This window comes from Carettochelys insculpta, chromosome 28 (assembly GCF_033958435.1).
Source record: "Carettochelys insculpta isolate YL-2023 chromosome 28, ASM3395843v1, whole genome shotgun sequence".
Classification (NCBI taxonomy): domain Eukaryota; kingdom Metazoa; phylum Chordata; order Testudines; family Carettochelyidae; genus Carettochelys; species Carettochelys insculpta.
In genome coordinates, this window is record NC_134164.1 from 9,016,133 (window position 1) to 9,029,747 (window position 13,615).

General features: G+C 42.0%; 1 protein-coding gene across 2 annotated transcripts in view; it reads right to left on the reverse strand.

Annotated features, from left to right (window-relative positions):
• The window catches only part of TANC2 (tetratricopeptide repeat, ankyrin repeat and coiled-coil containing 2), a 703,794-nt gene that overhangs the window by 83,545 nt on the left and 606,634 nt on the right, over positions 1–13,615 (reverse strand). For both annotated transcript variants that reach the window (XM_074978796.1, XM_074978797.1), the window contains 3 exons: positions 13,341–13,572; positions 6,288–6,454; positions 2,107–2,714 (listed from right to left, as the gene is read on the reverse strand). In XM_074978796.1, the coding sequence (XP_074834897.1) occupies positions 2,107–2,714; positions 6,288–6,454; positions 13,341–13,572 (1,007 nt within the window). The remainder of the gene's footprint in view (positions 1–2,106; positions 2,715–6,287; positions 6,455–13,340; positions 13,573–13,615) is intronic.

Below are 13,615 nucleotides of genomic sequence, written 5' to 3' on the forward strand. Positions count from 1 at the left end.
TCACGTGGAAAGTACTGTGAGAGAAGCCTGCTTATCTCTGGTGTAGGATTTCATATTTCCAAAAGGGCTCCCCCCTTTTTTACAGTGAATTAAGGCTTTATCTGTTTAAGATGATAAATGTGGGACTAAAATGATGCCTTAAAACCCACAGAAATGAATGCCTCAGGATTACATTATGCTTGAGTGCTGAATGTCAATTTCAGTGGTGCGGGAAGGTTGGAACAACATAGCAAATTGGTTTTATCTCACTATACAAGCAAGAAGGAACCTCACAATTCTGCACCTCTTTGGCAAGTGTATTTAAGGTCAGGGAAAGCCCAATAACTGAAATGATCAACATCTTTATGGTATAGGGATTCAAAGCTCCAGATGATGTGTGAGTTGGGAAGCCTGTGCAAAATATTCCTGCTGCGCATAAAGGTCACAACACTGCATGAAATCTGAACCTCAGCACAAACTGTTTGCTACCTTCTGAGTGAACCATGGCTGATACATGATTCCATGCCAAAACCTTGTGAAATTTCTGGCTGTGCGTGGTTTCAGTGCAAAGCCTGTTAAAACAGCAATTTTGACTGAGTTTTGCTTTGAGTTTGTGGGTTCAGCCAAACCTGCAGCTCTAAGGGACATCCAGAAGGCATAAACACATGTAGTTCAAAACAAAGGAAAATCAAAACTGCCCGGATTTACAGGGCTTTACAGATTTACCTATTTTCTACAGTATATATACTATGAAAAAAAAGGCAGCTAATCCACCAGATGTATCAAATGTGCTCTGGTTAAATTTATTTGGGTAGAGAAGGAAAAAAATGATCTTTATTGTCATGTAAAAGGTACACCACAACCAGTCATCAACAGCAAGGATCAAAGCTTGAATATAAATCCACATACAAGTCCTACCTGTGATAAAACAGTAAAATGATAGTTCTGCAAGCATACTGGCTAGTGCATTAGAGATTCACATTTTAGCTGCTGAAACTGTGTACATCCAGCAAAAATTACTATGGTCATAAAGCAGCTTGGCCGAGCACAGGTGGCTATTAGGCAGAATGTTTTTAGTACAGTAGGGTAGGATTAAAAATAAATGAGATACAGTAATTTAAATGGCTTTGTAAATAGCAGACAACTATGGTGAAAGCCAGGGTGGGAAAAGGATTGCATGGTGAGTAGCCATCTAATGACTGTGAGGAAAGGTATAACATGTAAATAACTAATATTGATATAAAAATAATTGCAGTGAGGTGGAAGGTGAACTGCAAGAGTTAAGCAACAGGACAGCTATGCAGAAATCTACTAAACTGGACAGGATTTCTGCTCAGAGATGCTGTGTGTTATTTTTTATACTAAATTATGTTTACTAAGAAGCTCCATAGTTGAGGGGGTAAATGTATATTTTTACCCTGACACCACTAACAGCAACAACATGCTTTAATGAGGTGAGCAGCTGTCACCTTGGCTGAATATTCAGTTTCAGCATATACTATGTTCTGATTGTAGGTTCAAGGAAATGCAGACTATGAACAACTCTCCCGGTTTTATGTACTTGTTTCAGGGAATGGGCTGGAATAACTGAAACTAGAACTGTTGGAAAGGATAACTAAAATGATAAAAACAACACCCGTGCCCAATCTGGAACTGAAAGATATAAGATGCATTTTAATAGTGCAGTATTATTCTGTGACATCAGTGCACTTAAATAGAATATCAAGTCTCGTAGTTTTGATTGAATTATGTTCAAAACAGCTGTGGCAGGAGCACAATAATAATTTATCTGATGGTCACTGTGTCCTTTAAACATGTGGTCACACACCAAAAACACAGCAGGGGCAGGATGCTGCATTGCTTTCCGTATTCAGAAGTCATTCAGTGAGCACTGCATGAATAGGATGGCTTTTCACTTGGGCTCATTTTTTGCACGCACGCGCATGTGTGTATGTGTGATTTTCATCTCTTTATAGTTGCTCCCAGAGAGATTACATTCCTTTGCTGATGTAATGAACTAAAACTCCCCCATTTAATCTGAGTTGTCTTTATCCATATGCAATCCCATGAAACAAGATAAGTGAGAGTGACATAAATGCTGCAGATATTGTCATGGCAATTACTTACCGAGGGTCACAGAGAAACTTGGTCTTTTCTCCCTCCTCTCTCCAAATAAGCCATTCTCGAAAAGATGGATGAACAAACATTCGTGTCATGTCTCTACGCTTGATAAGAAACATGGAGAGGTTCTCCATCCTCTGCTGAAAGTCATCCCATTCCAGTGTGCCCTCAATGCTACCAGCATTAATGGCCTGAAAAATATGTTCATCTGTTAATGGATGTAGAGATGCCACTGCCACATTCAAGAGAGGCATAACCCGGTCAAAGGAAGATTGTGTTGGGAACTTCATATTGCACTGCAACAGGTAAACCTCTGAGAGAGAGACTGGGACTACTTTATAGCTGGAGCTCTTTAGTACCAGGTAGCCCTTCTCTATAAGATCAAAAGTTAGCTTTAAGTATAGATAGGACCCTTGGCTCAAAGTCTTGAGGTGAGAACTGAGTTTGCCAAATGTTGTGTTGTCCATTTTGCCATTAAGGGAGATGTTGTTCTGGATCTCAGAGCTGCTGTGTATTCGATGAAGGATATATGCCTGTAGGTCCTGATCTATGGCTTCATTCTCTTCCAGTCTATCCAAAAAAATCCTATGGAAGGGCAACAACTTAATTATTTCCTGGAAGAAAAGAAAAGAGAAATTATTCATGTTGTAAGTGTGTATATTTAATAAAAATAAATACTTGTATTTCAGCTCCCATGCTGCCTGGACCTTGCAATCTCCAAAGCACTGAAGTGGGCTTCTTTGTGAAACTAGGTGGATTTTCCTAACACATATGCCAAGAAAAGGGATTGGAGTATTCACAAAGAGCCGTGATCTTTGAAATTATGGTCTCATCCCAACTAGCTATTGGACATGCTGTCAGCTTTCTTCTGTGTCATGCAGGTGTCCAGGTTATGGAATTACTTATGGACAGCCAAAGCTAGTGAGATCCAGGCCTATAGGCCTCTCATTGAAACAGACAGGTTAGTATACCTCAAAGAATGATAGGTAACGCAGTCTTCGGAATCATACAGCAGTTGATTAAGTAGAAGGTTATTAATAGATATTTCCTCCTGCACAAGTGAATGCCATAATCAAATACTGATGTTGACTTGCTCAAAGCCAACAGCAGGTTCTCTCTTTTCTCAGCCAAAGGGCTATTTCTCAAAGTGCATAGTGTGGTATGGCACATCTACTATATATCACAAAGATACTGTGGGCTGGCATGTCTGATCTGGTAAGTTCGGTTTGCACTGCTCATGCACCATAAAGTGAATGTAAATCAGATGGTAGCTTCCCCTACAGAACCTGACTCTCTGCCAATACAAAGCTAGGACAGGCAATTTCGATGCCTCTGCTGAAAATCCCACCTTGTGCAAGGGTTAATGAAGGGATATATTAGGAGTCTTGTGGTGGGGTGGGTAAATGGAGGTGAATTTAGATTAGCATAAAATCTCAGTGATATTGACTTCCACTGGAGTTGGATGACTGAAGATCAGGGAGCTGTGACCAGCTCCCTGAAAATAAAGTTTCGCCACAGAGAAGAATCAAATCTTATAATTAAAAAATAGGGCTGCAAAATCCTTGACCAATTAAGTAACAGAGAAGTAAAAATTCCAGGAATGTGATTTTAATTCGGTCATTGAAACAAATGTTACAAAATCTTTTCTTTCCAAAACTAAATAGTTAAACTACCCTGAAACAAAGGTGAAGTAGGAAAGAACCCACTGAGATGGAAAAAATGTGCAACAGTAACAAACACAAAACTTGCTAATGAGAACCCCCAGTCCCAGAAGTTCTTGATTTTCAATAATGGTGAGTTACATCTGCAATCTGGCTAGGAGAATTACAGCTAAATAGATACACTGGTATTTTCCTGTCTATTGTCAGGACACTAGAGGAAAGTACAGTACAGGTTGTGAGCAACAAGGATGTTTGTTAACTCCTTAGAGACTGTTTATATATCTACTGTGTATTTCAGAGTGCATGAGTCTGTCTGTGCTCCATTTATTCACGAGCTCCTCTTAAACTGTAAGCTCTATGACCATGAAATTTGGTACGCAGCTGCTTCTTACCCTAACTTAAACTAAGGACAGGGTTTGGTTTTTCCTGGAAAAGTGGGAAATGTCTGAAATCCTATGATTCGCCAGCACATGGAAAAGGAGGGGCACCTGTAGGAAGGATGACATACTCCAGACTCCCGACTGAGAGCAGCGAGTGTAGGGAACAGCCATACTGCAGAGTGATCACTGGGAGCAGACATAGCAGGAAAACAGTGGTCACTTGGAGACAGGGCTCTCTACCCTGCCAGGAGAGGGAAGTGTTCCTCTATCCCACCCCTGGTCCCCAGCTATAGTGCCATGAAAGGGGAGCCTTGCTGGCCCCTGCAACTCCCCAACACAAATAGCCTCCTCCAGAGACACTGCAGTCACAAACCCCAGCCCTGCCCCTCCAAGCTCTTGCTGGGGGCCAGGAAAACCACCCTGGCTCCAGGCCAGCGCCCTCCCCCCAGCTGCTCTCCTGGGGGCAGTGGAAAAAAGCTATGGTCCCAGCTCCAGGCTGCCCTCCCACTCCCCACTGCCACAGGGCCCAGGAAAAAAGCTGCAGCCCCAGCTCCAGACCCCGGCTGCTGCTGGGCCAGGGCTGCAAAAGACACCCGCATCCTGCCCCTGCTGCTGGTCTAGAGAAAATGCCAGGGCCAAGGCTGTGGCTTTTTTCCCTAGCCCAGCTGGGGAGAGAGAGAGACAGAGAGAGAGAGAAAGGAGGAAGTTTGGAAGTATTGCATATATTTTCTTCTATGCATTCATTGAGTTGTGAGTCCAAAAGATACTAGCTTTATACTGTATGCTGACATAACTTAAGACAAATACTCTTAGAACTGATGTAGACAACCTGTGGTCAGAGGAGTGGAATGTGAGCCCTCTGGGTTCTATGTGCAGCCTCCACAAGCCCCCACTACCCTGGCTCCTCACCCCTCCAGCATGCTGGGGGACCTGCACTTACCTACTCCTCCCACTCTCTCGCAGAACTTCCAGGGCACTGTGAATTGGCTGATTGAAGCCTCATCTTTGCTCTTTCCCTTTCCTTCCGGAGCTTGAACACTGCAAATCAGCTGATTTGTGGTGTTCAAGTTCCGGGAGAAGGGGAAAGAGTGGGGATGAGGCCTGAATCAGGCAATCTGTGACACTCCAGAAATGCTGGAGGGGCGGGGGAAGAGCAGGGATTGGCCACTCTCAGAGAAGGAGCTGGGGAAGAGGCCAGGCGAGGGTTTGAGGGAAGGCATGGAGTAGGGGAGGGGCTTGCATTGTAAGAGAGGGTTGAGCAGCCCCAAGCAAAGTGAGAAGTGACACATATTTAAAGCAAGGGCACATGTGAGGTACATGCTCACTGCACGCAACATTGTGACAGCTGTGTGCTCCACATACTTCCTTAGTTTACTTCTGCTGGCCATTTAATTTGCTCCTAATAATGGATCACTCTCTTTGTGTTGAGAAGGCATGAAGGGGCAATGTATTTAATCTTATTTTTGGAGTCATGGTTAATGCACATGTCTGGTTTCAATCTTGCAGCCCACTGAGATGAAGGATGGACACTCATGAGGCTCACTCACTAGCCTGGGTTGCCCATCACTGACTCAGAACAATGTCAGCTTCATTCACTTTAAACCTGAGAAACTGTCAAATGTTGCAATGCAGATAAATAGTTTCTTCTATGATTCTTTCAAATAGTATTAAACAAACACACAGACCCTTAATCAGTCTGCCATGGTAATATTCTTACACTGATGGGCAGGAAGTTATGTATGACATCCCTTCTCCAAGCTTCTTTCCATTTAAGAAAGAACACACAGCTAAGCTCCTTCTTAACAGCTCAGACTCATAGACTCTGGGCGTGGTCTTTCAAACACTCTGGTGGTGAGTACTCCTCTCTCATGTGAACAGTCATGCTGACACTCATAGAACTACTTGCTGAATAAGGATTACTGACATGAATAAGGGGCACAGGATCAGACTCTTGTACTATAATAGTTTCCAGAGAAAAAGTCTGGAAGACATAAATCAATCCGAATCCATTATTAGACGACTGCTGCAAAATACAGCTAAAATGAGATAAATCAGTATGACATTGATTAAGACTTTCAATAAGAAAACTCATTATGACAAAAATCCAGCATTTGTGTGTTTAATAGCAAACACGGTCTTAATATACCTGTAAACTTGTCCTGACAGTCACTATCAACTTTAGCCAGGATGGGAATTTTCCAATCATTTTGCTCAAGAATGATACAATGGTGTCCCCATAATCTGGCTTGTGAAATTCAGCTTCATTTAAACCATCAATTAATATGATGTAATCTTCATCTGGGATCTTCCTCTCTGAGATGATAAGAAAGAGAAAAGTGTTCAGGCCTTGACTAACAGCATGCTTACTGAGACAACTACTCACCACACTGCTCTAAATGGAAGTTGAGATTAGATAATGCTATTGAGGAAAAGAGATAAAATAACCGCACTTCTCAGTGTGCTTAAAATACACATTTGATTTACAAAAGATATACAATCATGACAACAATTCATTAAAATAATTAAGGCTATTAAACAAGTTACCTTTTCCCCACGCTCAAATATATCTGAGAAATGTGAATCAAGATCTTTCAGCAAATTTGGCAAGAAAATTATTACACGTACCTACACTGGTGACATTAAACATCAACAGCGCCTTGAGGTAAACCTGTTGCAACATTCACAGTTGCTGTGTATATGTATGCATAGAAGTATATGCCTTTGGCACCTTCAGGCTGTGGCTACACTAGCACCCCCCCTTTCGAAAAGGGGATGCTAATGAGCCGGTTCAGCAGATGCTAACTAAGTGCTGCCATGCATATGCAGCACCTCATTAGCATAATGGCAGCTGCATGGGTTTTGAAAGTGCTGCTTTCGAAATGCATGCCGCCGGTGTAGATGGGGGCCTTTTGAAAGAATCCCCCGGATTTCAAAAGCCCCTTCTTCCCAAAACCAAATGGCCTTAGATAATTTGGGTTGGGACATTATCCAGGCACACAGTGGACTTTTTAACCAAATAATGCTAATGCTGGACTATATTTTCAATCATGCATACAAATGTTAACAAACATGAAAACCATGGCTCAGAGGCAATACAGGTGTCGGAGCAGAAATCAGTTTGCATGCATAGGAGTTAGTCTGAAGAACTTTTGAAAATTGTACCCTCTGTTCAGTAAAGATGAGTCCAGAACAATTGCCTGCACAACAAATTGTATAGAAGTTTGAATCTGAATTCTATGGCTCAGGCTGTCACAATAATTAAGTTAGCTGAAAGTTGTACATGGACATTTTTAAACATAGGAACCTGGGGAGTACTCATACTACTAACTACATCAATATTGCAGAAAAAAGGTGAGGTTTTTATAAAATAAACAACATTTCCTGGCCCATCAGATAACAACAACAGAATTTTAACAGCTCAGATTACTTTTTGTACTATGTTGCATGAAAGAGAGCCAACTTTTGTGGTCATCTTGCTGCAGTTGACATCAGTAGACAAGAAACATGCAGGCAAAGAAGGTGTAATACAGGTGGGACACAAGTGCTGAAAAGAAACAGGTCTATTTCCTGGCCCCAGTTTTCTCACCTGGTTCAGAGCTAGAAATTTAATAATAACCATGTCACACAACAGTTTCCACTGACTCTTGTGACTATTACAGAAGCTATAAACTGAGAATGTGGGTCATGAACATGAATCGGTTCTGTATGGGGACCACTTGAATGAGACAACTTATGTATCACCTTGGAAAATGGAGAGAGACCTTAATTTTCTCTCCTCCAAAGGGAATGGAGCCATTTGTACAACACAAAAGAACAGGACTATTTAACTTCTAATACAGTTGAGACTGTCCTTGCAGCTGCTCCTTATAAATAAATCTTTTTTATTCTTAGCAGTAAATTAAATGGTATTTTATATTTAATGTTTTTTCTTAAAAAATGCAACTTTTAATTAGCTTATTTGCTATTTTTAATACCTGATCACCCATCTGAAGAGTGTACTATGGCAATTAACACTAAATGGACTAAGATCTGTTTACTCCAGAGGGAATTTCATATATGCTCTGTCATAGCATCTACAAGTGATTAACATGCTTTTGCTATGTGCCCCCAGGGCAAAGGGCAGGCCATTGAGGGAATGTCCTCAATAAAAGATCCATTGCAGGACCCTGGCTGGCCCACATTAGCTGCCTCAGGCTCATGGCGAATGAATTGAGAGCTATATAATTGCAGTGTAGACATTCAAGAGAGTCAATGATGGGGGAGGGTCTTAAAAATCAGGCTCCAATTTGAGTCCTAACATCTATACAGCAATATACAGCCCCACAACCTGAGCCCAAGGTAGGTGACCCAGGCTATGAGACTTAGTGCTTCAATTTTGTATTGCAATGTGGACATACTCATATTTTGAATTTGTTTCTTCTTGCTAGTCCATCAGAGCCTTTGCCTAGACACCTTTGGCAAGGCACCACTTTTCTGGAAGTTATGTTGCCTAGTAAATGTGACACTGAACTCGGAGTTAGGATATCTGGTTCTATTCCTGAGGAGTGCTATTGCTTTATATGTGCAATACGCTCATATTATCCACCTTTGAAATGTTAACCTTCCTTTGTAAAGCACTCCAGGGGCCCTATGCAATAAAATTAGACATTATAGTTACTGGATTAGCTTTTTCTTTTTTCCTTTAATCACGTAAGTCGATATTTCATTAAATTTTAAGTAAACATTACAGTGGTAACAAGAGTTGCCTCTCCCCTGCCCCCCCCCCCCCCCCCCGCATGGTGTTTTAGGAAATAAAAGATTAATATAAACTGTACCTTCAGAGTAGCTACACATTAAATCTCATCATCCTATTTTATCTTTGTAACTCGCTTATTTTAATTTATCCATTTACTGTTAGTGTCTGTATTGAAAAGGTATTTATTTTAAATAACAATCATTATGCACATTTTCACTGAATTTTTAAGCAGGATTACAGGACATGCTTGGAAATAGTCTTTACAACTTTCTCACTTTGGAGCAAATGGAGCGGAACCCTGATTTGTACATCCATAGCGCATGTTTCTCACTAGCTTATATGGGGATCAGGAGGAGCACGAAATCAAGTCATTGTTCAGCTAAACAACTTCTAGATTACTTCTGACTCAAACACATTTGAAAAATGTAAATCTAAGTTTGTCAACAATATTCAGCATTAATAACAATGAAATTACTGTTTATAGCTTCAACAGCACCTTTTCAAGTATCTGTTGCTATATTTTAAAAATTATGCATATTACATATTTTCTTAAATCAATTTCTACAGGATGTTAATCAGGGTTGCCAACCATCAGTAAATTTACAGATAGTCCATAAAAATTAGCTGAAATTGGACATGTCTGTAAAGTCTGTAAAAAAATATAGGTGTCCATATATTTCGTAAAAGTGCAATAAAACTTCAGAAAACAGCAATCAAATTTCTCCTGTGCTGCTTCAGCCATTTTACTGCAGAGCAGTGGAAATTGGATGTTTTAGTTGTTTATTTAGCTCAATGGTTGAGGTGACATAATGTGAATCACATGATCCACATGATATTATCATGTACATTATGCTGCCGAGTTAGCATCAGCACATTGGCAACATGACTGACTAAAGGAAAGTGAGTTAAATAGCACATTGTTCTTGTGATGTATGAATGACAATGATTACTTTTCACTTTTGGCCATTTACGTCATCTTAATATAGTACAAAAATTTCATCCGTAAAAGAATTTGTCTGACCATAAACTTTTCCCATTTTGTCCGTAAATGAAATTTCTATGGGTTGGCAACCCTGATGTTAATTCTGTGACAAAACACATGGACAAGTTAGTCTGCCAACAATCTCAATCAGCAACACTGAGGGAGTACGGTCTTGATCCCTGAATCCAACTGAGTTGTGCTCAGGGAATGGCATCAGAGTTAAAAACCAGTTTTATATAAAGTTTGATTTTTTCCCTGATCTAGGGGGCCAGATGGGGATCAGTCTAGATCCCAGGATAATATAAAGTATGCTTGGAACTGCTCTAAGTTATGTCAGCTGGAATAGCCCTCAAGGGTCATTATAATAGCTGCAGATTTCTTCTCTTCCTGCCAGCCACAACCCCAACATACCCTGATGCCAAGGTGAAGAGAATGCTGACCTGACCCATCAGATTTTTGTTCCAAGTCATGGGGAATCCATAGATCCACGGTGTCCAATACATTGTCATTTTACCATACGCGGTGAAGTGGACACCATGGTGAGGTGAAGTGACTTGTTATAGCCACATGTGTGGAACACCCTCTGCTCCTCACCACTTGGTGGGACAAGCATGTGGAAGCAGTGGCTCCTCCTGCAGCTCTCTTGGGGCAGGATGGCTCTTGTGGCACAGCTTGGGGTGGTGGGGCAGCTCGCTCGGCACAGTTCCGGTTAGTCACCAGCAGTTTGTGTGGGGGAGGAGGGTACCTGGGCGGGGACGAAGCCTGGCTTGGATGGGGGAAAGCTATGGTGATTGTTACATTTTGTTTTGGACACCGCTGCCATAGATGGATATTTGAGCCAGCATCATAGTCCCTTTGAGTCTGTTGAGGCTACGCGTACTCATGTCAGTATTTAAAACCTAGACATTCAGCTTCAAAGAAGTAACTTTGTTTGATGGGAAGGAATTGGGGAAAGAAACATTAAGTGCTATTTAGAAAAGCTGGGTGTGCACAAGTCTATGGGGCTGGATTTAATGCAGCCGAGGAGGGCTAATGCAATCCCCAAACTATTGGCCATTTTTCTTTGAAAACTCCTTGTGATCGGGGGATATCCCAGGCCATGTGCAAAAGGCAAATGTAGTGTCATCTTTAAAAAAAGGAAGAAGGAGAATCTGGGGAACTATAGACCTGCCAGTCTTACCTCAATCCCCTGATCACAGAGGGGATATTCACCAAATCCATTGTGAAGCACTTGGAAGAGGGGAAAGTGATCAGGAATAGTCAACATAGATTCACCAAAGGCAAGTCAGCCCTGACCAACTTGATTGCCTTCTATGACAAGGTAACTGGCTCAGTAGATATGGGGAAGGCAGTAGACGTGATGTACTTTGAGTTTAGCAAAGCCTTTGATATTGTCTCCAACAGTATGCTTGCCAGCAAGTTAAAGAAGTATGGTTGGGATAAATGGTCTATAAAGTGGACAGAAAGCTGGCTAGATCTTCAGACTCAATGAGTAGTGGTCAATGGTTTGATGTCTGGTTGGCACCGAGCAGATGGATTGCACCCTTAGTAAGTCTGAAGATGACACTAAACTAGGGGGAGAGGTAGATATGCTGGAGAGTAGTGATAGGGTCCATAGTGACCAAGACAAATTGGAAGATTGTGCCAAAAGAAATCTGATGAGGTTCAGCTAGGACAAGTGTACTTGGAACGGAAGACTCTCAAGCATTGATATAGTCTGGGAACAGACCGCCTAAGCAGCAGTTTGGCAGAAAAGGACCTGGGACTGCAGTGGAAGATAAGATGGATATGAGTAAATAGCGTGCCCTTGCAGCCAAGAAGGCTAACAGCATACAGGGACACATTAGTAGGAGTATTGTCAGCAGATCTAGTGAAGTGATGATTCCTCTTTCTTCAGCAGAGGTGAGATCACATCTGGAGTCCTGCATTCAATTCTGGGTCCCCTACTACAGAAAGGATGTGAACACATTGAAGAGGGTCCTGCACAAAGCAGCAAAAATGGTTACAGGGCTGCAGCATAAGATTTATGAGAGGCTGGGGGATTTGGGATTATTTGGGATTATTTGGTCTTCAGAAGAGAAGAGTGGGGGGGATTTGATAGTAGACTTCAGCTACCTGGACATGGTTCTAAAGAGGATGGAGAAAGGCTGTTCTCTGTTTTCAGTGCTGACAGATGATAGCACAAGGAGCAATAGTTTCAAGTTGCAGTGCAGGAGCTCTAAATCTGATACTGGAAAAAACATTTTCACTAGGAAGGTGGCGACGCACTGGAAGTGGTTAGCTAAGGAGGTGATGGAAACCCTGTCCTAGAGGATTTTATGTCCTGCTGGGATGATTTAGTTAGAACTGCTTCTGCTTTTAAGCAGGGGATTGGACTCAATGATCTTCTGAGGTTTCTTCCAAACTCATGATGCTATGAACAACAAAGCTGCCCAGAGATGTGTTTGTATCACTTTGATCCATTTATTGAATTGGGGTGAAACATACAATCATGTTGTACAATTTAGAGTAAATAATACATAATTTAGTATTTGCATAAATATAGTTCTGAGGGGGCAGAGTTCTGAACCCTATGAAAGTCAAGCTCGTACAGTTAGTCACTCTATTAAGAAAAACTGCGTCTTTCTTGTACACGAAAGAGGAGCAGGAACAATGGAGGCTGCTCCTCAGTAAGTAGGACATGATCTATTACTCAGCTGCACAAAGCAGCTTTACGTCAGTTATCTACATACTTGTATATTGTCAGCATTTCTGTTTGGGGGCTGAGAATTCCCAAGACTCGATTAAATAATGAATTTCTGAGGAGTAACTGAGTGGAGGAAGCAGTTAATGACCTAACAAATTAATGAAAATATACGATTCTAAGCAAAGCTGTGCAAACCAAATATTGTCAGCATTTATTTTCAGATCTTTTGGTTCATAATTTGGACATGAATTAAATCAAAAGTGCTGAAGGTCCCATGTTCACTCACACCTGTACCTCTGTGTCCATGGCCCTGGAAAACAAAACTGGAGGATTGGGTAGGAAAAGGAGTTACAAACAAAACAAGAGCCTTTTGGAATATTCTCCAGTCTCCTGAAGTCCTATTTGCTCTTCTACAGCTCTTGAATTTTCATGGAGTGGTACGGATTCACACATGGAATGCATCTACTCCTCGCTTTGGTGGTCCACACCCAAAGGTAAGTGTGTGGGCAGAGGGCTTGAGCCATGCTCCCAGAAGGGGCAGGGCCTGGGGTAGCCTCCCCCTGCCAGCCATTCAGCGCTGCACAGAGTGCACCATTCCCTCCCCGCCAGCACGTCAGTGCCACCTAGAGTACTCCACCTGGGGCTTCAGTGGTGATTTAAAGGGCCCAGGGCTCTGGTCGGTATGGTAGGCAGCAGCCCCTACTCCTTTTGAATTGCCAGGCCCTGGAACAGTTGTGCTCTTTGTCCCCCAGCAATGGACCTGGATAAAAATTCAAAACCATCTCCCTCACAGTACCTTTATGAAGATTTTCCAAGGGCTCTAGGACTCCCCTGCGAAAAGAGGCCATGGGATCCTGGACACAAGATCTCAAGCTGAGCATACTCTGTAAATGGGGTTCCCGGAGTAGCTGCTCCCGGTAGGCAACAAACTGTGGCGAGCGGCAGAGCAATGCTGCCACATTGTGTACAAATTCTGGCACAAGACAGGTGTAGGCATTGTCAGCCTGGCAGTAGTGATAAGCAACAACCTGCCACAGGGAAAAGAACAAAAATATATCTCCATCAGACAAC